The sequence below is a fragment of the Takifugu flavidus genome, chromosome 13 (assembly GCF_003711565.1).
Source record: "Takifugu flavidus isolate HTHZ2018 chromosome 13, ASM371156v2, whole genome shotgun sequence".
Taxonomy (NCBI): domain Eukaryota; kingdom Metazoa; phylum Chordata; class Actinopteri; order Tetraodontiformes; family Tetraodontidae; genus Takifugu; species Takifugu flavidus.
This window is the reverse complement of record NC_079532.1, coordinates 4,536,880-4,561,782: the sequence shown is the minus strand read 5'-3', so window position 1 is coordinate 4,561,782 and position 24,903 is coordinate 4,536,880. Positions and strand designations below refer to the sequence as shown.

Sequence of the window (24,903 nt, the reverse complement as noted above, 5' to 3'; positions counted from 1 at the left end):
GTGGGTTCAATTACAATATATATCTGTTGTCTGCCATGAAATGATTCATGTGAGCTGATTTAAAATTGTTTTATAAGATAAAGGCATGATGCAGCTTTTTCAAGATAAAACGTTAAAGACGTCAACTTGCACGGACAGATTATTCTATATACATTTAACTTTCACAAAAATGATGTCCAACGATTGCACATTGCTCATTTAGTCATGTCTTTATTTGATTTTACTAATGTTTAATGTCAGAAAAATTAAAATCTAAAATATGGGCACGCTTCAACACAAAACTTGAGGTACTCAGTCATTTTCATCATATGTTACAGCCCATACTGATGCCACCTTATAAATAATATATAGGGCAAAAATGGCGGATTACATTTTTTTATTGAATGACAAAAGGAACGAGAATTAAGTTAGACAAAAATTGTCTTCCAATGAATTTTAAAATATATACTGTGTATATATATATATCAGCAGGTGATGTCTTGTTTTACAGCTGTGTCTATAAAATAACATCTGGACAAGGAGACTGTAATAATTCATATGTTCAAGCTTCACATGCCCAGCATTGCTCCCATTTTCTCAAGTCTACATGTAAGGTTGATAGAACAGACTGCTGTGATACTCAAATCTCACAGGATGTCTTGACTGGGAAAGATAAACATGTCAAGAACAAGAAAAGCTGACGGAGATTAATCCCATGTCAACAAGTACACACATATCAAACACATCACCAAAAATGATATTGAAGTAGACATCCAACTCAGATATCCAACTGATGACGTTAGCACATATTAATTCATACACATTGGAAGTGTTTTGGCCTTCACATCTTCACCTGCATAGTTGCTATGATAAAAAGGGCCTTCCTGTCTGAATGGGGGTTGTTATGTTCTGTTGATTGCCCCGATGGAGTTCATTATTCAATCCACAAAGGTTGAAGTGAAGTCTGGAGCATTTCTGTTTAACAACAGTGTCTGATAAAATATGTCTGCCTGACACGCAGTGTCTGCACAGGTAGAGGAAGTTCATTCAGACAAAGGCAAAAAATATATACAGTATAGCGAAAAAGGATTTTCATAATGTGTAGAAACACAAGCTCAGTTGAGGGCAACTGAAAAACCACTGTCACCATTGTTTCGATTTTAGTCTCACCTTCAGACAAATGTCCATAGGTCGGGGATAACATCCCCTCCCATAGTTTACAACCTTCACTTAGTTCAGGAAACACCACCAAGAAGGCACCAAGACCAGCAGCAAAATGATTTACCTGTTGGTTTTAGGGATTACTTTTGTTGCATTCTGTCCAAGCCAATCCATCCCAGGTAAGTTTTATGATCCATTTTTCCATTTATTTCTCTTTTTGAAGTTGGATACAAAGTTCATATGTTGACAATTTGCATTTCTCAGGGTTCTTTTTCAGGATTTAGGCTTGTGGGCTCTTCCAAAAGCCAATTATGTGGATGCATGATTTTATTTGGAAATAACTGCAAAAATATAGCCCATGTTGAATATGAACATGAAAATCAGTTTTAAGCAACTGCGTCTCAGTTTCAGTGAAACTCAATCATAGAGATAAAGTTTCACCTTTAAACCCTTTATAGCAAAATGGCGGTCACATGGTGGGCGTGCATAGGCTGAATTTAAACAGTATTTGAGTTCAATATCCATGTCTAGACGACAACACTCTGCAGGACATAATTGCATTTTACCTTTTTAACCGTCTTTACGTTCTCATTGCTGCTGAAGCCAGAAATTATTGTTTTTAGCCTTGAGAAAAGACAGTATTTACTTCACTCTTACTTTCCAGAACACGCTTGTAACATATAACAGTTGCACTAAGCTGACGGGACATTTCCTTGCTCCGTAATTCTAAGAATTTAAACACTGAGTTCATTTCTGTCTGTGCCTGAACAAGAGGACCCGGAACTGTGTCATGAGACAAATGCATCTTTTCTCAGAGGTGAGGGAGGGGAACAGAAAGCCTGGATTGTCCAGGCATGGCCAGGTTCCCTCCAAAATGATAGTTTGACACATTATTCAGAAAGGAGCCGTTTGAAACCAGGACTGGAGAAGTGATAAGTGTACCATAAAGACTCATTTTATTGCTGTCATAAACAATGGGCGCAGGTCTCTGGTGACGAGGCGAGTTAATCATTAGTTCTGGCATTGCAGGTTGGAACTACTATCATCAGTCACTGTGCAATGGTCATTTCACCATCGGGCTATAGTCAATAGTACTTATGACTAAAAATACTACACAAAGATGATAATTACAAATCTAAAAGGATTTTATCTTGAACATGAAACTAATATTTTGTTTTATGACCCAACAGATTTTTGTCAATTGCCCAATGATGAGGGTGAAGGCAGCAACTATATCTTCTCCCTGTTCTATGATGCCAACCTAGATCGGTGCAGCCCTTTTCTATACAAAGGTGAAGGAGGGAATGACAACCGTTTTGAAAATGAGAGGGACTGCATAAGGAACTGCTCTGCCAATGCAGAGGACATCTATCCCATGGATGGTAACGTCACCTTAAACATCTATTTTTCAATCTGGCTTCCGGGCTGTTGTTTAGGGACTTTGGAACGAACAGTGACTAATGAGGTTAAGATTTATGACCTTTAGAACCATAATAGTCACACTTTTATCACAGTGAAGCCATGAAAGATGGAGAGACAGACCATGCTGAGGTTAACTTTCATGTGGGAGCCTGGTTATCCCCGAAACCCCAGATATCATCAATACCAATAACATAAGGGTCATCACTTCATCTCATACAACTAATTCCCCGGAACTGGGATGTCATTAAATGTGGCCAATGCGCCCCCTTCTGGTCAGCAAACAGCACATCAACGAGAGGGTGAATCCTGAATAAGTAGAATTTATCGACTTGTCTGCTTTGCCTGAGCGGCCCAGAACTACACGTTTGTGCTTAACATTAACATTATTGATAACCTACAACCGTAGTTATGATCAGTTATATTGATGATGATGACGATGATGATGATGATGATGATGATCATGATGATCATGATGATCATGGTGATGATGACGTTTTCCTTTCAAAGCCTCCCTTGCCTGCCACTTCAAAAAGGACAGCGGGAAGTGCAGCGGGCAATATATGAGATACTACTACGATCCCTTTTATGCAAAATGCAAAAGATTCCAGTGGACGGGATGTGTCGGAAATGGAAACCGGTTTTTAAGCTTGGAGCTCTGCAACAGCACATGCGCTGGGATTCACGGTGAGCACAACCTCGGGTTCAGGTCACATTCAACCTTCTCTTTTCTCAGTTTCTTTTCTCGGTGTTGAAATACATGTTGTGCTTTTAAGATCACGATGAGGAAGAGAAAGAGGAAGAGGATGAGCCCGACACTCCTATTGGTCAGTTGACACACAAATATACTCAGAAAACCAGAGTTTGATGCTGTCAGCATTTAACCAACTGGGATCACCCCACTCACTTCTACAGCGATCATCTGTGGAGTTGTGCTCGGCATCATTGTCGTGGCTCTTCTCATCACTGTGATCGTTTTGGCGGTGCAGTCAGAGTAAGAGCACCTTTTTTCTTTATGAAAAACTACAACTATGCTAAAGGAGGCTCTCCTTTGATTTTCCTGAAACGTGTTTTTTGTTCTAAAGGAAAAAGTCCTCTGCGAAGAAGGCAGGAGGAAAGAAGCGAGAAGAAAAGACCGAGGTGCCGCTGAGAGATGAGGGCATTGAAATGTCCTAAAAAGTCCCCTCAGCTGCAGGAGAAGGAGTCTTTACCAGCTGTTTTTGTATCATATCTCTCTTGCCGCTGACACAAAACATATGAACTTATCGTAGATTTAAGTTCAACATTTCATTGCTACTAGGTGACTCGTTTGCCCTGCCTTTTCATAGAGCACTTCAATTCCATTTTGTTTGTTAAAAATTTTACTTAAAAGGTAGAAATTTAGTAAAACACAAGAGTCATTTCAAAGAAAAGTCAAAAATACCTCATCAGTCCTCTAAATGTGCAGTATCAGCCACACTTACAGCCCAACACTTAATGAATTCTGCACATTTAATCTTGTTAATCATTGAGTTTCAATTACTGTATTGGTTTTGGGGTACAAATGTTTTGGAAAGATTTTGCTAATGATAATTGGAATTCTTTCTTTTTTTGGTCTATATTAGTTATACTTTCAGTTCCCTTTACACGCAACATAAAAATTAACATCTCGACCGACCAATGAGGGACTTTTGAACCAGTTCAAGTGAAAGTGAAAATGTCAGTTTTATTTCGCGGCCATTGTTACACCTGTGCTGACTACTGACAGAATCAAATGGAGTAACAAATGTTTCTATGAGACATGGCAAAAAAATTACAAACACTTAAAAAACAACAACAATAATTTCCAGAGCATTAGGAGAAGTTTCAACTTGATCTTGATAACCTTCAATGAAATGGGGAAGAAAATTACTATAGCCCACGAAGTCATCATAGTAACGCATCACTCCTAGGCAACAGAGAGATTTTTTCCTAATAAAGTTGTTTTTTAAATAAATCCGACATGTGCTACATTTGAGTATCACACTGGTATGACAGATAAAAAGAAGTTGAATAATTAAGGCTGGTTTAATGTGCTAAAACAGACTGATGCCCAAGGTTGCCCAGGGTGAGCGGTGGGCACGTGGCACCAGGACCCCTGTGCCAGAGGTTGCAATGTTGCTGTCATTTCATCTGATCTCCGGGGAGGAAGTTGGACAGACTTGATAGATCCAAACAAATTGTGAGGGTCTATCCTGAGAAAGTCTGGTCGAGACCTCCTTCAGAGAGGTTTTCAATTCTCATCTCTGGAAGAATTGGGACGCTTGGGACATTGAGACGGAGTGGACCATGTCCTCTGCCTTCACTGTCGATGCAGCAGTTGTGGACACAAGGTCTCTGGTGCATGTCATGGCAGCAACCCCAGGACCAGGTGGTCGAATGAAGTCACTCTATATGCTCCTTTGGCAGAAAAGCGTCCGGAGGGGGGGCGGTTTGATCCTCCCATTGTGTAGTGGTCAGGGACAGTGCCTATGTCCTTTCTCAGCCTCCACAGAAGATCTATGCCAAGGTACAAGAAAGGAGTGGAAGATGGAACCAGGAGGAACAATACTAGTCGTCCAGCTCTATACCCCCCACAAGATATACAGCAGTTATACGGTCAGCGACCGGCCCATCATGGTCAGTCGACAGACCTGTGCACTTTTATAATACATTTAAAATACATATTTTGTCATTCGACTTCTGTTTAATGTCATAATCAAGTAAATGAGGACGAATGTGTTACCACCAAACAGGTACGCTTGGCTTCAAGCTGAGAAATCTGACTGGTGAGTTAGATTTCTAGTTTTGTTCTTTAAAAATAAAAAAAGTAAACACTCACTGAAAAATAAGACGCGCTGTTTATCGTCGGCGCGCTCCCGGGGGGCTTTCCCACCAATCTTCTTCTGTGGTTGGCTAACGGGCGCGCCGGCAGAAACTACGTCACTTCCTCAAGTTGTTTCCATTTGTTTGTGGCGAACGCTAGCAGTTGTCTAGAACCATTTACCTCAAAGAAAACGTGACTAGCTTGTTTTCAAGTATGTCAGGGTGAAAAATAACAGTATTTTTAACGCACTTAAATCGCCGCGCTCTAAGATTACGTAAGACCTGCCGTAGCTAAAGGGCGTGTTAGCAAAGACTGCAAAACGTGCCTTTGAGATCAGAATTAGTTCTTCGGCTAACGCTAGCTAGCTGGTTTAGCTAGTTTAATTGTCTCCCAGTTCTGAGCTGATTTGTTCCCAGTGCCTTTGTGTTTTAGTGTTGCTTTTATTGGCTAACTTTGATGGAGTGTTTTCATTTGAACTCCAGCGTAAGCTGTCCTATAGATTCCTCAAGGTTTCCTAACGGTACTCCGTCCTCCTGGTGTTGCAGCGGTAAGGGAAAAATGATAATTGTCACTCTTTTATCTACTTTTGTTGTATAAAAATCCGTTATATTTAGTCATATGCAGTTACGTTTTTCTTATATAATTACCTTCATGACTGATAAATTTCCACACTTGGTTTTGCAGTAAACCAACACAGCATCCACCAACATAGATCGTTTATGTTGCTCGTATTGTTAAAATCTCATAGAAATATTATTTTCCTACTTTGTGATTATCGTGGTTGAAGTGCCCCCCCCCCCCCCCCAAGGATTTATCAAACATTTAAGACACTAATGAAATTGATCACGTCACCCGCTCTCGCCGTTTTTATCATCTTTATTTTTTTCTGGATTCTTCAAGAATTATTTTTTTCCCATTAAAACATTTGTGTGATTTATTGCCAGTTTGCAGATCCAATAAAAGTCCATGGATTTGCCTCACCTGTCTGATGGTCCATTGTGGAAGGTATGATGATCATTGTGGTTTTGTTGCCACCCGAATTTGTGCTCCCACTAAAAAAATCAACCTTGTAATTAGTCTGAAATGTTTCGGTTTAAAGCCTCTTTGTAGATCATTGAGCTACTGATGTTCTGTATCTTGAGAAAATACCCTCAGGATCCAGTATGTTTTGTTTTCTAGATATGTGAATGGACATGCAAAGAAACACTTTGAGGAGACCCAGGCTGTTGGTGTTAGTCAAAGGAAGAGCGACAAACAGGACAAAGAGAAGTACCATCACTCTGTGTGCATGGACTGCAGCAGCTACAGCGTGTTCTGGTAAGTGTTGTTTTGAAGTCACAATTGGGAAAAAAACAGCCAAATGTTTGTTACATGGCACCAGAATATTGAGTAGTGGGCAGTTAATTCAATCTAATCAGTTATTTATGAAAGCACTTTAAACATTGGGCACAGTTTTTGTAAACCTGTCATCCTCAGTTAAACAATGTGAGGAAGAAGTATTAGCTTTAATGGTTTGCTTTGCAATACAGAAAGAAAGTATGTTGTGTCTCACAAGTTATTCTCAAGTCTATTGGGTTTCTGCAAAAAATCTAACCACGCTTATTATACAGTTACAGATGTGATGACTTTGTTGTCAATGACACCAAACTCGGGCAGGTGCAGAAGGTGCGAGAACATCTTCAGAGTTTAGAAAAGTAAGTACCAACTGCAAGGCTACAAATGTGTGTCTTTAAGCTGACCTTTGCTTTTTTTAAAATTCAAATACAACTTTATGTTCTTCAACATTTTACACTTACCGGCCACTTGATTAGGAAGATCCATTCAATTGTTTGTTAACACAAATTGGTAATCTGCCAATCACATGGCAGATCAATTCATTTAGGCACGTAAATGTTTAGCACAGATTGTTGAAAGTATGTCATGAAGGATTTAGGCAGTTCTGAAGGCAAAAGGGGGTCCAGCCTTTTACTAGCAAGGTGGACCTAATAAAGTAGCTGGTTCAAGGGTCGCAACTACAGAGTGTATAGCTCTCTGAGGCAAATTATGTTTGTGATTAGGGGCTCTAAATAAATTTGATTTGATGTTAATTTGAATGTGTTTGGACATATAAATGCATTTCAGTGTTACATCACACCCTGATGAAATGATATTTCTGTTTGTTCCTAAAGCTTTGCACTGATGGGTGACAGGCAGAGGAAAAGAAAATTCCAGGAAAGCCTTGCTGCCGACAGCAAGCTGATGAAAGACAATGCAAGTGCTGAAGATTTACAGTATATCCACTGTGCTGCATGTGGGAGACTGCCACTCTATAAAAGCCTACATACTACATGTGTAATTACATGTTTCTGCATCTTTTCTTGTCAGGATGGGATTGCAGTCGGTGCTACGGGCTTACGGAATTTGGGAAACACATGCTTCATGAATGCTATTTTGCAGTCCCTCAGGTAAGACTGTGGGAGTTTTCTGTCCCTGGCTGTGTATTCAGGGTTCCATGACCAGTCATCCCTTATTAATGTCCTCAGAGGCACAGTTGGGGAAACAAGAAGCAGTCAAAGGCTGAACCTCCCGTTATTTTGTCTGGTTTAGACAGGATCGTGCTGCTATATTTTGGATGATTTGCCACTTTATATTAGGTATATTTATGTGATTTTAGATGTGATTTTAGATGTTAGGGAAAGTTTACTCAAAAGATGAAAATGGTGTCATCAAAATGCAAAGTATTGACTAAAATATTTAATTTCCTTTCTGTGACAGCAATATCGAGCAGTTCAGCTGTTATTTCAAGGAGCTGCCTGCAGTGTCTCTCCGCAGTGGTAAGACGGCAGGAAGGAGGATGTACCACACCCGTAGCCAAGGGGACAGCAGTGTGTAAGGTCCTCTTCTGGAGGGGGGGGTTCAATGGTTGAATCTGTCTTACATCAATGTCAGTATCGGTTATTTCTGACAAGCAAAACATTGTCTTAACTGCCAAAAGGGATCAAATTCCACACTTGATGGCGTCCTTATGCATTAATTCCAACTATTTGGTACTATTTTATAATGAAAATGGGATGAATGGTACATTTAATATATGTCCAGATTGTAATGCAGAATCAGTGAAAAGTGACCTGCATTTTAAGCAGAGCAGCTTCAGAAACAGGCTGTGTTGTGCCAGATGAAATTAAAAGTGTGGTCTAGAATATCTATGATCACTGCTAGATGGCGACGCTGATGTGTTTGGTGGCAATGTCGAAGAAAACACTTTACACCGGGAGCACGTCTCAGCCTGGTATTGCCGTTGCTATCAGGTCTCCCCAGCACCACCTCTTGGTGTTATTGTACGGTGGATTAACAGGGTTCTTTATGTTGAACAGGTCTTTGGTGGAAGAATTCAGAAAAACACTCTGTTCCCTGTGGCAAGGCAGCCAGACGGCCTTCAGTCCAGACTCGTTATTTTACACTATCTGGAAAATTATGCCAAGTTTCAGGTGAATATCCATCAGAGGAAGTTGCCATCACATTTTACGACTGCATTTATATATGTAAATATATATGTATGTATATATATATATATTTTTTTTTTTTTTGTGCGTAGGGGTTATCAGCAGCAGGATGCGCATGAGTTCATGCGTTACCTACTAGACCACCTCCACAGGGAGCTCCAGTATGGTCGCAATGGCGCCTCCCACGCAGCCTCCCCCCAGGATGGGGTCAGACTCTCAGCTGCTGATGGAAAATGCTGCATGTATGTTAACAAGTTCATCATTTAACATCCCGTGAATGTCACAGTTCTGTGTGAATAATTTAACCGTGAAAATGTAATTGTGCTTTTTTTGGGGGGGGGGTGTTGTAGTAATGGGACTGCCAGTGTTGTCACATCCATTTTTGGTGGGATTCTCCAGAATGAAGTCAACTGCCTGATATGTGGGACAGAATCTCGGAAGTTTGATCCATTTCTTGGTACAATTCTTGAAGGAATTACATTGTTTAATCCCTTTAATTATGGCAATTATTATTGCATATTATATGCTAGGATTTCTCATGTGAACTCAATTCTGCTGTTTTCTCCAGATCTGTCTCTGGACATTCCCAGTCAGTTTAGACAAAAGAGAAGTAAGGACCAGGAACCAGGGCCAACGTGCACCTTAAGTGGTAAATGTCCTGCTGTTCTGGCTCATGGAGCATTACCTTTTGTGTTTACTTTAACAACAGAGGTTTATATTCCTTCAATGGCTTTTGTTTAGACTGCTTACGTAGCTTCACTGACCTGGAAGAGCTTGATGAAACGGAGCTGTACTTTTGCCACAAGTGTAAAAAGAGACAAAAATCTACAAAGAAGTTCTGGGTTCAGAAACTGCCAAAAGTAGGGGTCCACACATTCTCAAATTATTTGGTGACTTTTATAAATTTCACTCCTTTGATACATGAAAGCCGTGTCAAGACTTTGTTCAGATGGAGGTTTTATTTCCACCATTAGGTTCTTTGTCTGCACCTGAAGAGGTTCCACTGGACAGCCTTTTTAAGGAACAAGATCGACACCTATGTCGAATTTCCATTGAAGGGTCTGGACATGAGGGGCTACTTACTTGAGGTGAGCTTAAAAACAAGAAAAATAAACTCGGAATGCCATAATTTTTAAATATTGTGGGCTGGTCTCTATTATATTACAGTATAGTAATGGCTTAAGTACATTTTAACTGGTTCACTGGTGACCTCTGCTGGCCAACCAAAAACACTACATCTGAACAATCATGAAAAATATTAACGTAATAAAATATTAATGTTCTATATTTAAATATATCCCATAATCAGGGCTTGAACACTTAAAATATGTATAACATTTGAATTTTAACATGTCAACAATAATTATTTTTGTTGTAATGTTTTTTTTGTTTTGTTTTTTGCAGCCAGAAAATTCATTACCAGAAAGCTGTGTTTATGACCTTGTTGCTGTGGTAGTCCATCATGGATCTGGGTGAGAGTTTCTGTATCAAATGGAGAGAAGCATGTGAAATTTAAAAACACACTCACAGACACACACGTTTTCTCTCAGCAGGAGTTTGAGGTTGTATTTTGTTCCTAGTATTTGCGGAGACAAAACAGTCCCACTGAGTTTGTACTCAGTGTTGTTTGACCAGCCAGTAACAGACGTCATTTCTGAAGATGTCAAACCCAAACTGCAATTTCACAGCAATCCTGAGCTCTTTGTGCTTTCTTGTTGTGGCATTTGTGTCTGAGTCCAACATTTATGCCTTATGTGTCTGGACCAGAAAAATCCATCAGAGAACACTTGTAGGTTTGGGGTTTGGGTTTTCTTTTTGTTCCAGCAGTCATGATCATATTTTTAGGAAAAAGCCATTGTATTTTGACGAATGTTTATTGTGACAAACAAAAACCACATGAAGCACAGTCTCCAGTACCTAATGGAAAAACTGCACAGCGAGCAACTTGACTGGCTCAATTGCTGTATAAATTATTCAAAGCCATTTCAATTTAAATGCTTTTTAGACAGCAACTCTTGAAATATTCATGTAGCTGCTAAACACTGAAAGGCTCAATTCCTTCTAAATGTGTTCAGATGTCCTCACGGTCAGCTGCAGTGGCCTCGTTAGGCCTCTAGGAGGCGACGTTGAGCTGTGTTGTGAAGTTGAACATGTTACCCTGAAGATGAAGAAGGAAATGTAATGTGGGTGTGACAACAGAATAATATTCAGTATAAATGTGTTTACAGGGTTGGATCAGGGCATTATACAGCGTATGGCAGCCACGAGGGCTGCTGGTACCACTTTAACGACAGCACAGTTACGCTGACCAATGAGGATGCTGTCAGGAAGGCCAAGGCCTACATCCTCTTCTACGTGGAGAGGGCTGAACAGGCAGCTTCGGACGACCCCGCTGCCACCAGACCTCCCGCAGAAGTTACTCAGGACACAACTGCAGGGGACAAAGACCCCACAGGCTTGGCTTTGATGAACATGGAATCTCCACATAGCGATGCCTCGGATGTGGCAGTCGCAGATACCGCTGTATCAGAGCGTGGGCGTGAAGGCGCGGCGGCCTTGAGTGAAGCCGACGCAGGTTCAGCAACGGCTGCAGCGAACAGTGATACCTCAGAGGAGGCTGGAGTAGAAGAGACCAGTCAGGCTATACAGACTGTTGCACAATGATTCTGTTAGAATGCCTCAAACCAGCTGGTCACTCCATTTTGGCTCCACCTTGAATTAATTTCTCACATTGCTTGATATAGTTAATTTTCACTTTTGATGTAAATGCAACTTTTTAGTTTTGTATGACCTGCATGATGACATCATGTATAATTTGCTGCTTTTGTCTGTTCTAGGATGTTGCGTTCACTTTCTTGTCATGTCATGGTTTCTGGGGGAAAGGTTTCCCCACGTGTAGATTCCAAAGGTTACTGTTTAAAAGGAGGCAGTGACGCCGTGACCTTGGAAAACCTCAATTTGGTCCAATGTTTAGTCTAATCTGATCAGATTGTGTGATGACACTGTTTGTTTTAAAAGTTTTTCTTTTGCCACCTCTTAAAAAGAACAACAACTTGTTTTTCTTTTTCTTAGTGAAAAATTAGCACATAAAATGCAATGCATTTTAATTGATTAATGCTCATTGGGGCTTTAGAAGGTTGCTTCAACTTATTGACCAGAACAGAAGTGGGGGGGGGGTTTAAAAATGTCCATTCTGAATTCGTCTTGTCTGTATTGATGTTGTTGTTAAACTGAAATGAAAAACCCTTTTTTTGAATTGCTCTTTTCAAACCTGTACGGGATGAAAACGATAAAAAAAAGATAATTCCTTGTATTTTAGATTCTTTTTCTATGGATGAGATCTCTTGATCCACTAGGTGCTAATGTCTTCCTCTGTGTAATTTTGTATTAAATGGCAGGAGTTGGCATTTAAATCTTAAGACTCATCAAGGTTTTAGTCATGCTGTCACACTATACAAGCTAAATTAACAAATATACATCCAATTTAACCAGGTGAAAACGTGAGTTTTGCTTCCCGAGGATCATCTCCAAGCTGAATATTAGCAATTTATCACATTAAGGTGCGATTGAATTGTATAGATCCAATTAGGGGCCTAGCAAAGAGTCTTAATGTTCCTTCTTTTGGTGAGCATCTCCTCCCACACACACAGAAACATAAAAGCGTCCCCCCGGGACACGTGCCAGCCAGTCACCCTTCTCTCTGAGGCAGGAACAAGCGCTCCCGTATGATGAGGAACAGCTGCTCTTCCTCGCCTCCTCGCAGGTGGCTGCGGATTTGGCTCCCCTCGCTCCATTAATGACACAAGTGGCCCTTTGTCTCCCCCTCCTCCTTTCTCCTCTCTCCAGATCCCAGCTGCTAGTAATAAGCTCACATTGCAGAGGGTTTGTTGGACCAGAAGTTCTGGCCGGAGACATCACCACAGTGAGTCACGGCGCAGGTTGTTATCTGCTTCACGACAGCGGCATTTCCTCCTGATTGACCTGCACGCTGAAAACGGGTGGAACAGGACACGGCTGGTAACGCGCTGCTCGGCGGTGACACAGATCGTGTCACCTGTGCAGCGTGACCTGTGCGCTCCGCTTGAGCAATCGCAAACATGAGTCACGGTGCACGGTGTTCTTTTTGATGTGCTGTTTGTTCTTGTTATTCTTCCGTTCACATGGAGGCTTTGCTGAGTTAAATGTGGCCCCTGTGAGGGCCCATGCAGGGAAACTGTAAAACCATGACAGTTGCTGTGCGTGCGGGCCCCGATATTAATTATTGCTTATCTTTTGTTAAAAGGAAGTTTATATATATAAGAAAAAAAGGCTGCCCGGAATCCATCATCTGGAGAAGTCAAAGAAAAAAAACATCTGTTTTCTCGCCACCCGTTCGCTACAGATGTTCGACCGCTGCTTGATGCGTCTGATGGTCCAATCACGGCCCTTTACCTCTACAGAGCATCTGCAGCAGAGGTTTATATATGCAAACAGAAACTAGAGCTGCTGGGATTTGAACACGCAGTCGTCTCCACAGTTTATGGAGACGTGTCCAAAATTTCCAGTGAGTTCAGAGGAGAACGTTCCTGCTGAGAGAACCGCACCAGCAGATGGACCACACCAGGTGCCTGCCCAGCCCCTCCTGTCAGGGAACAACAGGAAGCTCAGGCTACATTTAGCCCAGACTCACCAAACCAGGTCAGTTACAGATCAGAAAAATGTGGTCTGGTCTGATGAATCTCCATCGCTGAGACATCAGGCTGGCGTAGGCGTGCTGAGAATGTGGCCTTAAATCCGTCCAGTTCTGTATTGATGGCTTAACCTTGTTTAAACTCCACCTGAGCTTTAATGCTGATTTGTATACTCTTTATTGCCTTTAATTAATTTTTTTCACTTGCTACTTTTTAACCGGTTTAGTGGTTTGATACTGACGTGTGCTGCATTCTGACAGACCTTCGATTCATGTAAAATTCAGCTGTACAGCTGTTGTTGAGTTTCCTAATTCAGCTGTTTCTGGGGCTAAAGTCTGGTCCCGATCTTCTAATTCCTTAAGTCTGCTAATTATTTCTAAGTGTGACAAAGGTAGGGCTCCTCACTCAAGACTCACCAGATCTTAATCTAACAGAAAATCTTTTCTACAGCAGAGGACTGACATCATACTTTCAGCACCTTGTTGTTTCTGTAGCATGAAGACTATAAAGGGTCCTCATGGAGTGCTGCCGTGGGCAGGCTGATTACGGTGTTTGCAGTCTGGTGCTTCTCAGTCTTTGTGTCTGTTTGGAAATTAGGCCATGGCCATATAAACATCTGGTCTGTCCGGATCGAGCTCCCTGTTGCAAGTCACGACAGATGGAAAGGGAGCATATGGCACAAATGCATCTAGGAGGATACCGGCAGTTGTCTTCTCAAAATAGCGCACATACTCTGGCCTTATATGTGCATGGCCTCCAGCATGTGCCTGAGGAGGAATCATGTATCTAGGCCACACAATACGCTCTTCAGGTTCTTTGTTGCTGTTGGACCAGCGGGCCCGTCAGCAGTAGCAGACGGGGGGCCCTTCTCCTCACTGCCTGGAGACTATGCACCTCACACAGCTCAATCATGAGTGTCTCCTCCACCTCTTCTCCTTCCTGGACAAGGACAGCCGTAAGTGCCTGTCCCTCACCTGCCGTCGGCTGCGCCAGGTCTTCCTCGACCCCAAGCTGTGGACCCTGCTGTGCTTCAGCTCCCTGCGTCAGCTGAGGAGGGACAACTTTGTGCTGGGACCCTCGCTGCGCTGCCTGAACATCTCCTGGCACTCCAGCAGGGTCCAAGTGTGCAACATTGAGGACTGGCTGAAAAGCTCGTTTCAGAGGGATATCTGCAGGAGTCATGAAAGTCTGGTTAGCACCTTCCTATCTCATGTCTGCTGCACGTGAGTCTTTGAGATTCTGCTCTTCTTTGTTAGGCCGTTTGTGTAATAGCTGCCAGTAATGCTGCACGTTGTTCTAAAACTGCCCAGAGAAACCTCAGTCTTTTGTGCTGTTATGTCTTTATCTGCATCGAGGCTTTTCACGCCCAGAAATTAAAATGTAAGCATTGCAATTACACCGAGTTCCTTTAAAAAGGGGCCGTCAGATTGCTCATCTGCATTAAAAGTTGCCATTTAGGGCCACAAGGGAAGTCACTAAGCATTTAACTTGTAGGTGGAAAATCATTATATTGTGTTTCCACATCCGGGCGTTGACAGGGACAAATCACACATCTGTGGGTCGTAAGCCCGATTCCATTAGCGTTATAGCCGTCAGACATCAAATTCTATCTGCTGACTGATGTGACAGTTGGCTTTGACGCTGTAATATACTCCGTTTGGCTTTCTGTGCGTGGCTGGCTGCACGCAGGATTGGGTCTGCACAGGCATAATGAAGTCTCTGGGTAATTCCTCCATCCGCCCAGCGATAACTCTTAATTTTAAGGAGCCGGCCACCAACAGCTGGGCAGGACTACAGAAGGGCCGTCTACGGAGGCGTGGTCTCGTGACCTCTATTGGGACATTTGATACCCGACGTGAGAGCAGTGAAAAAGCAGGACCACCCCCTGCCTGATCCCTGGCTCCTGTCCCCAAAAGCCTTCTCACTGTACACTCGCTGCTTCGCTGATAACCCCTCCCAAAATCATGCGAGGAAGGGCGAGAGAGGAAGCGCACGTGACAAAGTGGGAGGGGGTGTGGAGGAGCTGCGGGGGCGATAGAGTGACGGCTTGGCTGCAGACCCTCCCAGTCAGCTGCAGACTGGAGTTTTTACGCAGGCAGGTGGAGCCTACAATTGGCTCTTTGTTGCCAGCGGAGGAGCGAACATGTGCATCTGCCTCTGCCTGCCTCCTCCTCTGATGCCAACTTCCCGTCTGACTTGTTTGGGTGTTATTTAACGCTGTTTTTGTCCCTCCCCCCCCCCCCCCTAACTTAAAAACAATAGAGAAAAAGCCGCTTAGCGCCGACTGTCATGTAAACAGTGTTTGGGTTTTACCAGAATGGACAAGCAGGATCGGAGAAGGTTGTTCACGCCTGCTTCACTCATTCATGTTGGGTTTCAGCAGCGTCCGAATCATGTCTCCATCATGGAGCACGTCTGAAACAAGGGACAAAAAACAGCCGACAGTTAAGTGTACATTTGTGCTCCCTATTGGGATCCATTGAGCAGAGAAACTGCGGTGAGGAAGCAACCATTAAAGGGATAATTATAGGTTTGAGGTTTGGGTTTCTTAGCACGCTGATTGCAGAACAGGGTGCCCTACATGCTGTGGTTTTACATTTTTGGGGGAGGAGTTGGTTGCTGTTCTGTTTAGTACCACATGCACCTGTGACATGCTCATATGAGCGTGCACGTGGGCATTTATAGGTCGGGGTGGGGCGGGGGTAAAATTAATGTTAAACAGATTAGAACAAGGTGCCACTCGAAGGGGGTGGGGGGTGCTAAATATGTTCACAGAGTGAGGGGAGGAGCTCTGAAAAGGTGGATTATGTAACAAAGGTTGCCGTTTTTATTGTCATGTCTACCTCCATGCGTGCGCACGCTCGCTGTCGTCCCCAAAGACATGTGAATCATCTCTTTCACCACCACCCTCGTCCTCTTTTGTCAATAGTACAATGTCAATATTCTGCGTTCGTATCAGCTGATGAGGCTCCTCATAAAGAGTCCACGCTGTGAAGCGAGCAGGCACGTGGACTGTTTGGCTTCGTGCGCAGAGGTTACTGGGGCAATACAGTCTTAACACTTGCAGGCAGGGGAATATGTTTGTCTCACATGTGGTAAAGTGGTAAGATTATGTAAGTCTTTATGTAATCTGCATCCGTGAACGTGAACGGCACTCTGATTCTGCTGCCATCGTCCGTCTGGTGGCTCCGCACCGCCGGCAGGCCGGTGGGTCGCAGCGCTGACGATTCTGCTCGGGAACGCGCATTTCTGAGAAGCTTGAAATGCAATTCCTGCGTAAATTAGGCATTGTGAAATGCATGTTTGCCTTGCCAACCTCCTGCAATTGTTCTACATGGTCCAGACGTGCATTCACAGTACATTTTTACAGAAAGGAAACTCACGAGCCCAGTGGGAGGGTGACTTGATTAAAAAGAAAGAAAACTAGTGCAGCACTCAACTGTTCTCCCAGCAAAAAGGTTGTGTTGTTGCCACGTTATGGTGTTGTTTACATCTGGTTCTCACATAGCTCTGATGAGGTTTCCTGTCTTTTTGTCACTGTTCTCTTGACTGAAGAGTATCTGTCAGAAAATAAGAGCACACCAAACAATATTGCTTACTTAGGATAATCCTTCTCCAAACAGCCTAATCCCTCAACACACGCTATACTTTGCCCTCAGGCATGACTAAAGATGAAAAACTTTCTTTATCTCATGACTGAATGTTCTGTGCCTCTCAGGTGTCCCAACCTTCTGTCATTGACTCTTTCTGGCTGTGGACACGTCACAGACCAGGACTTGGTCCCCGTGCTGCAGAGCTGCAGAAAGCTGCGCCTCCTGCACCTGGAAAACTGCTCCCGCGTCACTGACGGCAGCCTGGAGGGCGCGGCGCGTCACGTCAGTTTGCAGAGAGTCACGGTCGACTTCTGCAGGAACGTCACTCAGGCCGGGCTGCAGGCCGTCAGGGAGAGGAGGCCGGAAATCCAGCTGAGTGCAGTGAGGAGCGCTGAGATGATCCCGGACAGAAAGCCAGAAGCGTTAGCACCAATCAGGAGTGCCCTGCAGAAAGTCCTGCTGTTTTCATGATGGATTTGTTTTCAGGATGAACCAAATGTCACGCTGCGTGTTTTTCACACTTTTTCTACACTATTTTTATATACCTGTTTTATAAAATAACGTATTTCACCGGTGGTTGTGTCAATCTGGTGCATTTGAAGGATGCAGTAATTTAAAGTCTCAATCTGTGTGTTTTCATATCAGTGCTGTCTGTAAACAGTGGGAGGAGATGCACCTTATCAGTCCCTAATCAGTGAATACTGATTTCCACACTTACTCAAAAGGACGCTAGGCTGTGCCTTGTGCCCGGACCACGTTCTGGAAAGACGTGCCAGAGCTAGGAGGAGGCGATCTCTGGGGGCAAAGTGTGCCTGAGCGCTGACGGGGATGGCGTTATATAAGAAACACACGAAAGTGGGTTGATGAGGCGAGTGTGTCTGTTTGTAAATGCCATGTGACCACTTTATTGCAGGCTGTTGCTGCAGGGTGCTCGCGCTCACATGACAGCGGCTCCAGAGAATGACCCCATATGTTCAGACGAGGTCAGCTTTGTTGTATAAGCCAGTAAAGTGCAACAAGCAGCGAACCAATGACTAATTTTGTATACTTTATCATTAAATTGCTATTGTTATTGTAAAATCTTGCAGAACATTCCTTGCTGCCTTGAGATCATTAACTATTTTGTACGCTCGTTCATCTGAAAAACAAGGAAACAAGTCATAAAAAGAATTGTAAACAGCCTGTAAACAGTGGAAGCTTTTGGATCCATAAATCAGTATAAGCCAAAAAATGTGTCGCGTGCCGAGTTTCACGTCCTGTCAAGCCTTGAATAATTAAACAAACATGAAACGGGGAGGCATTTAAAGAGTAATGGTGGAACCAGAAATCTGCACGTTAACTCAATAAAGGGACGGCACATTTTAATCGCGCCGCTGCTGGCTATTTTCTCCGTCTGCACAACATAATGGTAACGACAACATGCGGAGTTAATCAAAGACAGGCCCACCGGGGTGGCAGGGATCGGGGTAAGTACCGGGCTGTTTCTTCTACAAAGACTGACCCATTTTAGCCTTGTATGGCTATTCTGTAAATAGCCATGCAAGGCTTTATTTTAGGATCGGGGAGGCAAAACATGGGGACGGTATAGAGGACAAAAAGACGCCATGACAAATTAATACCACATTAACGATCCAGGGGAGGATTAGGAGTTAGCGGGGGCAGGTTGGCGGATTGCAGAATCACTCCTGACTGCTTTCAGCACGGTGGTTCCATATCAACTTTCAGCTCTCCACAGGTAACACGATGCCCTCAATATGTCACCCTTCTTGGGTTTTTTTCCCCTTTTTTTTGTCCTGAAGAGCCCGTCGGCCACTTCTGCCTCTGACAGAGCTGCTTCTGCTCCGCAGGCATTCCCACCAACTCCATCCTCATTTTCGCACCTTTTGTTAATGTCAGAATATAAACAGCTCCTCTGTGATGGAATAAGCCGTGGCTGAACAACAGGCCAGTTTGTTTCTGACAAAGGTACTGCTGTGTTAAACTGCAGATATTAGAGGCACTTTCACACATGCAGTGTACAGGATCTGGATGATGTGGCCAATATTACCCCTCCTGGGATTTTATCACGCTGGCTCCTTTGTCCAAACTGCAGGAGAACCGGCAGAAACTCTGGAGAAACACATGCAGCGGTGAGTGGGTGTGTTGATGACTGGTGTTGATAAGTGGAAGGATATAAATACCTATGAGGATAATAAATGGCATTAATGGCAAACAATAACCATGAGAAGAATTCTTAAATGGGAAGAGATGGTGTGAGAGCTTCTGCTGGCGTGGCCTGACACAAAAATAATTTGAGCGGCCCCGCCCGTGACCCACCTCTCGCCCAAACCTCGCGAATTGTCTTTGGTATTCCTAAACTCGTCTGATCTGCGCATTCTCCTGCATGTACGAACAAAGAGGATCCTCCAGAATGTGTGTGTGAACAAGGTACCAACAAACCCTTTCCCAGTGAATGACGCGGCACGTGGCGGCCATTTTCACCACATCAGCGCTTCAGATTTTACTGCATTTGGGGTAAAAAACAACCCTGAAACTGTGAGACAAATCATCCCAGATCAAATAGGTGGAAAACTACATATGCGTGTCTCCACCGTGGACTGTGAAGGGTCTTAAACTTAAACAGTCCCGCCTGGGGTGTTAAATAAACTGGGTTTGGGGGGGGGGGCTCATGCTAAATATCAAACAGACCGTCTGTTTGAATGACATTCCTCTTTAATGGGAACAGGCTGCTTGATGGTTCATGGTTTAAAAGGCTCACGTTGAAAATGGTGCCAGCATATTTCTGGTTGAATGATGAAAGGTTTTATCTTTATGACTGCTTCAAACAAAGCAGGGGAGGCAGAAATCGACGCGTTTGCATCCTGCCAGAGGAGAGTTACAGCTGAAAGGCTGCAATCAGACACAGTCCCGCCTGTGCGGGTTACATAACGCCACCTCTGTTGCCATCAAATTCTGCAATTTTACTGCTTTTCTGTAGTTCAGGGTTTACATAGACAGAGTATCCTGCAGCACCAAGCTTATGGGGCAGACTCAGGTCCTCCCACCACATGGCTGGAGAGAACGACATCAGATTCAGACTAATAACTAAAATATTCAACATGCTGATGAGAAAAAAAAAATGTGCAAAAAGAAAATTACTCATGTGTTGAATTTGTCACTCCCTCCTCAATTACAAGGAAAACATTTCAGCCCAAATAGTTGCAGTCTTTTTTCTAGTTAATCGCTCTGCCCACCACAGCACTAAAGCTAACGAAGCTTTGTGTTAGAAAAGTTGTTTGGAATTCGAATGTGAGTCAGATCTTTTCCAGTGAAGACTGTGGTCCGTTCCTCAGCCTGGTTGTTTGGGATGCAGCGAAAGGTCAAATGTTTGTCTCTACGACGACAGGGGGGCTGTAACTCACGAGTGCTTGTTAAACTGGAGCTAATGGTTAGCATGCTCATCCCATTTGCAAGTGCTACATCAACGTTTTGGGGAACAGTGTCACAGTGATTGCCTCTTCCCAGAGTGCTGATCTGGCTCAAATGTTCAGTTATTGCCTTTGTCCTCCAAACTCCTCCTTTAACCACATAACAAAGCCGAGCTCCTGTTGTCTAACGCTAAAAAACTGTGAAGCACGCAAAGCATGTTATCGGCAGGGTTCATGGTGGGTGAAGGCCTTTGTGGAGCTGGTGGCACCGGCCGTTCCCCTGTGTGAAATACGAGCTGATAAACACAGGATGCTGGCAGTAATGGAGGGGAAGGGGACTGGAGTCATGGAGAATAAGGGGAAGGGGGTAGGCATTAGAGCTCTGAAACCTAAAATCAGCAGTTTCCTGACAGCCGTATAAGGTCATCCTTGGGAGGTATTTCCAGTATCTGCCCGATTACTCACCTATGAAGCGGAGGGGTGAGGGTGTGGGTGGGTGGGTGGGGGGTCTACAGGCTTCAGCAGGCGTGAGGAAGGAAAGGGGAAGGAGGAGGTGGGGTTGCGGTTTTTATGTTTCTCGAGGTGTGTTTGAGACTTTCGTGTCTCTGTTCCAGGTCCGTGTGCTGGTCTGCAGCCAGACTCTGGGAGGGGCTCAGCGGCTTTAGTAACAAGGACGTCTGAGAGGATGACGGAGCGTAATTTCTCTTTACAACCCCGGGCTTCATGTCATTTGAGTCTGGGGTATGGGCCGTGACATAAAATCTGCTCACCAGCTATGAGTAATGTAGTCTAGACAGGGTTGTGTTATCATCTCCTTGCGTTGTAAATAGGTTGTAAATTCTTTGACTTTCTATAACTGGGAGTAATGATTCATGTGACCAATGAGGATATTTGATCTCTCATTCTGGCACAAGAACGATAAATGAAGAAAATGCAAATTCTTTTCATGATTGACTATTTATTTATGTGAAAATATTATATTTAAAAAGGCTTCCATTTGTACCTATTTAAACATATTAGGAACTAACACTATTAGAAAGAGTTCAGTTTCCACATTGGCAGATATCTCTCACACACGAGGTGATGAATGTGGCCGTGCTGGGTATTTCACTGCCTGTAGGTGCCATGTTTTACAGCTCTCTTTGGTGTCATCCGGGTCACATCAAAGGAAATCGGGAAGGACTTTAAAATTAAAGTCCAGGACACGTGCATAATTTTTTTTGTCATATTCACTGCTGTTGTCCTTACCAACCACAGCTTTGTGGGGGAATCATGAGGGCCTTCAAACTTTGAACCTTAAAGGAGACTTATACACATAATAAACTATGCCTTTTCTCCCCTTCATTGGAAACTTTGTATTGTTCTTATCTTATATGGCTGTTAGCTGTGATGCTAACATCCATGTTTGCTGTTTCATGCTGTCCGGATGGTCCTCCAATGAGGGTTTATTGACAGAATTTAAGACAGTCTTTACACAGCTGACAGTAATATGATTATATTGCTGTGTGTTTTGTTTAAAGATGTGTTTGGTTCTGCTTTTGCGTGTGTATAGTTTGACTCTCCGTGGTTACTTTTTAACACATTGACTCCATTTGAATTGAGCCTTTGAAAATGCCATTCAGGCCTCGTTAATCCCACGAGCAAATAATTCCGCTTCTTGGCAAACATGCTGATATTGAGAGGTCTCATAGCAGAATCCATGTGAGGTGGAAACAAGGAATCCAGGGGAAAATCCATTTATGTCACCACGACAGGAAAAGAAAAAGACACAGAAGACACATGACAGATGGATGTTTGACTCATCCATTTACAGTCTCTCACCTCCCACTTTCACACGCTGTCAAAACATATCAAGAATGTCAGTTTCTCGAAATGACAAACAGTCTGTGCCATAGTTGAACTTGGTAAAGCGGTGATGCAAAGTTAAAAATTCCTCACCCACTTGTGCCGAGACTGGCTTCTCATTTCGTCGTGTCCTCCTGGTAGGTATCGTGTCACACGTCTGACCAAAATGGCAGCTTTCAGTGATGCAAATGAATTTCCTTTTGATGTCGAAATTCAGAAGTCAAATTAGAATATTTGATCAGATGCAAATGGACCTTCAAATTACTCACCACTGGCCCCGACACACAACATCATATGAGTACAACTGTCCAGCTATACTGCTAGTTTGTTGTTAAGAATCGCACTGCTCCAGATTGTGTTATCGATGGGCAGCTGGAGACTCTGGAATTTAACCTATGTTCATAACAATATGTATTTATGCACGCCTCCCCTGATACGTTTGGAATGAGCTAATTCCAAATTTGATTTCCCTGTGGTTTCTAGCTGACTTGTTTTGGCCTGAGGCACAAAAGAATAAGAGGCAAGAACGCACAAAAGTGGGGCTACCGGTCCCCTGCGAGCCAGACGATGGGTCTATTTGCAGAGCTATTTCTGTTTCCGTCTGTCAGAGCAACCACAAAGGCTGCCGAGCCCTGGCCAGAGTGCATGTGAGAGAGTAACTGGAGCACTGAAGGGGAAGATGGTGCTGGTGCTCTGTGGCTGGAAGAGAGAAACACAGCGGAGAGATGCAGAAGCTGACGTATCGGACACTGCTTGTCCCTCGTGTGGCCTGACAATTAGACGGGGGTCTTGCACTGTGGCTCCCGATCACAGAAGCTGCAGACTTGGACAAGGCTGCTTATCCAACCGGTCACACCCTGCAGGGCATGTGGGAGTGTTGCCAGCCTCCTCTGACGTTAGCATGGATGGAGGACGGAGCTGCAGATGACATGTGCAAAGAGTGGGAGGCTGAATGAAGCATGCTTGTGAGTCACAGCACAGGCGCACGAGCACACGAGTTATAATGACAAGCTTTCAGGCTGAATTCATCATGCATTCACCCCTTTGTTGTCACCACTCAAAATGCAGGGAGAGAGAAGAGACGGGTGGGGAGGATTAGACAGAGAGAGAGCATTAATGGGTTGATAAATTTGGGGAACACAACAGACGGGTATTGAGAATGAGCAAGACAGCATCCTTGAAAGGTGAAAATAGTCTGACAACCTCTGTCCAGACCTTCAAAACTGGATGTAAACAAGCAGAATCCTTTAACATCCAGGTAGGCAAATCCGTGTGATTTTTGCCTGCAAAGTCAGAATTAGCTATTTGTAGTGTTGCAGCCAAAGCGTGGAAAAGATTCATTTATTCAGTGCCACAAGTCTTATTTAAAAGAATACATTTGAAGTAAATGTTTGAAACAATAAATCCAGGAACACATGAAACTGCCCAGATGTCTGAAGGAAGGTTCTAGGTTTTCTGTTAGTTCCCTCCACCCTGAACAATGGAGCAGCCCTTCTGTGTGTAAGCCTAAAGTGAACTTTGATCTCTCTGACCTCATTCGCATCATTTCCAGGATGATTTGTTGCTCGTCCGTGAAATTTTAGCCGCCTCACTGAGAATCCGGCTACACCTTAGATTTCACAATGTGTCCTGTTACATTCTTCTCAAAAGGCCATGTCAAAGGTCAGTTCAGGTGCAGAAATGATAGCTAGCCGGTGCAGTGCAGCAGATGCCTCCCTGCAGAAGCTCCACCAAGAGCATGGGAAAAAACACTCTATCACATTTCACTAATTGTTCAGTGGCAGCTAAATAACAGCAGTACATATTTTAAAAAAAACATGAATAAAGTCATTCCAAAGCCATTCCGCTCATGTTTTGGGTCATGCTAATGTTCCTCAGGGTATTCACTTCAATAACTGCATGTCATCTTGCGTTAGCCACGATGACAGAGGTTTTCGCAACTGATTTTTAGCAGTCCAGACCTTACACAGTGTAATTTAATGTAAATATGTGTTCACATCAATTTGTCATGGCAGCTTATTATCCGGTAAGTGTGGAGCAAAGAGAGCGAGACATGGAATAATCAACAATGTGGTTTGGGGAGGGAATGGCAAGCTCTCATCGCAAACGTGAGCCGCTTGCACTGGCCTTATCTGGGACAGTATTTCCTTCAAAAATGCTGGCCTTGGATTCAAAAATATGCCCAACTTTTTACTTTCAGAGCTGAAAATATCTCTGCAACTTAAATCAATCTTGGAAGTTGGCCATGAGGCGGCAGCCATGTGATGACTGGTCGCCTATTACATAATGTTTACTATCAATAGTCGGTGGGAATATGCGTTGTTTGCTGCAGAAATAGCAAATGTGTCTTGAAGTGCTAAAGAACTGCACAGTGTTGGAGTCAGAGCAGAGGTAAGCAAAGCTAGCAGAAGCACAGACGACTCAGACAAGAGCTGAAGCAGAAAAGAAATCCACTGCGGCCAAAAATAACAAATAATTCATGGTGAGCACAGCTTCACCACGTAACGTGCAACACATTGTTCT

The 24,903-nt window shown here is 43.5% G+C and overlaps 3 protein-coding genes and 1 long non-coding RNA gene across 6 annotated transcripts; 3 read left to right on the top strand and 1 right to left on the bottom strand.

Annotated features, from left to right (window-relative positions):
• The first annotated feature begins 1,162 nt into the window (after positions 1-1,162).
• On the top strand, positions 1,163-4,539 carry si:dkeyp-73b11.8 (BPTI/Kunitz domain-containing protein). The gene is made up of 6 exons (XM_057052147.1): positions 1,163-1,319; positions 2,331-2,522; positions 3,070-3,246; positions 3,336-3,386; positions 3,475-3,553; positions 3,645-4,539. The coding sequence occupies exons 1-6, from the start codon at positions 1,256-1,258 to the stop codon at positions 3,733-3,735; spliced, it is 654 nt and encodes a 217-aa protein (XP_056908127.1). The 5' UTR covers positions 1,163-1,255; the 3' UTR covers positions 3,736-4,539.
• LOC130536299 (uncharacterized) lies at positions 3,903-5,609 on the bottom strand. The gene is made up of 2 exons (XR_008953320.1): positions 5,399-5,609; positions 3,903-5,076 (listed from the first exon to the last, which is right to left on the bottom strand). It is a non-coding gene; the product is annotated as an uncharacterized LOC130536299 (long non-coding RNA).
• Positions 5,509-12,178, top strand: usp3 (ubiquitin specific peptidase 3). 2 transcript variants are annotated; one of them, XM_057052143.1, is made up of 15 exons: positions 5,509-5,930; positions 6,328-6,388; positions 6,563-6,700; positions 6,994-7,077; positions 7,552-7,633; positions 7,748-7,827; positions 8,138-8,251; positions 8,737-8,850; positions 8,958-9,107; positions 9,216-9,322; positions 9,434-9,514; positions 9,607-9,725; positions 9,840-9,953; positions 10,270-10,337; positions 11,094-12,178. In XM_057052143.1, exons 1-15 carry the CDS (start codon positions 5,840-5,842, stop codon positions 11,527-11,529), a joined length of 1,839 nt encoding a protein of 612 aa, XP_056908123.1. In that variant the 5' UTR covers positions 5,509-5,839; the 3' UTR covers positions 11,530-12,178. The 2 variants fall into 2 exon arrangements, with proteins under 2 accessions (XP_056908123.1, XP_056908124.1); XM_057052144.1 differs by lacking the exon at positions 8,138-8,251.
• A 238-nt stretch (positions 12,179-12,416) lies between these two features.
• Positions 12,417-18,155, top strand: fbxl22 (F-box and leucine-rich repeat protein 22). 2 transcript variants are annotated; one of them, XM_057052146.1, is made up of 3 exons: positions 12,417-12,787; positions 13,382-13,542; positions 17,254-18,155. In XM_057052146.1, the coding sequence occupies exons 1-3, from the start codon at positions 12,662-12,664 to the stop codon at positions 17,597-17,599; spliced, it is 633 nt and encodes a 210-aa protein (XP_056908126.1). In that variant the 5' UTR covers positions 12,417-12,661; the 3' UTR covers positions 17,600-18,155. The 2 variants fall into 2 exon arrangements, with proteins under 2 accessions (XP_056908126.1, XP_056908125.1); XM_057052145.1 differs by lacking the exons at positions 12,417-12,787; positions 13,382-13,542 and adding an exon at positions 13,556-14,758.
• Positions 18,156-24,903: the final 6,748 nt, after the last annotated feature.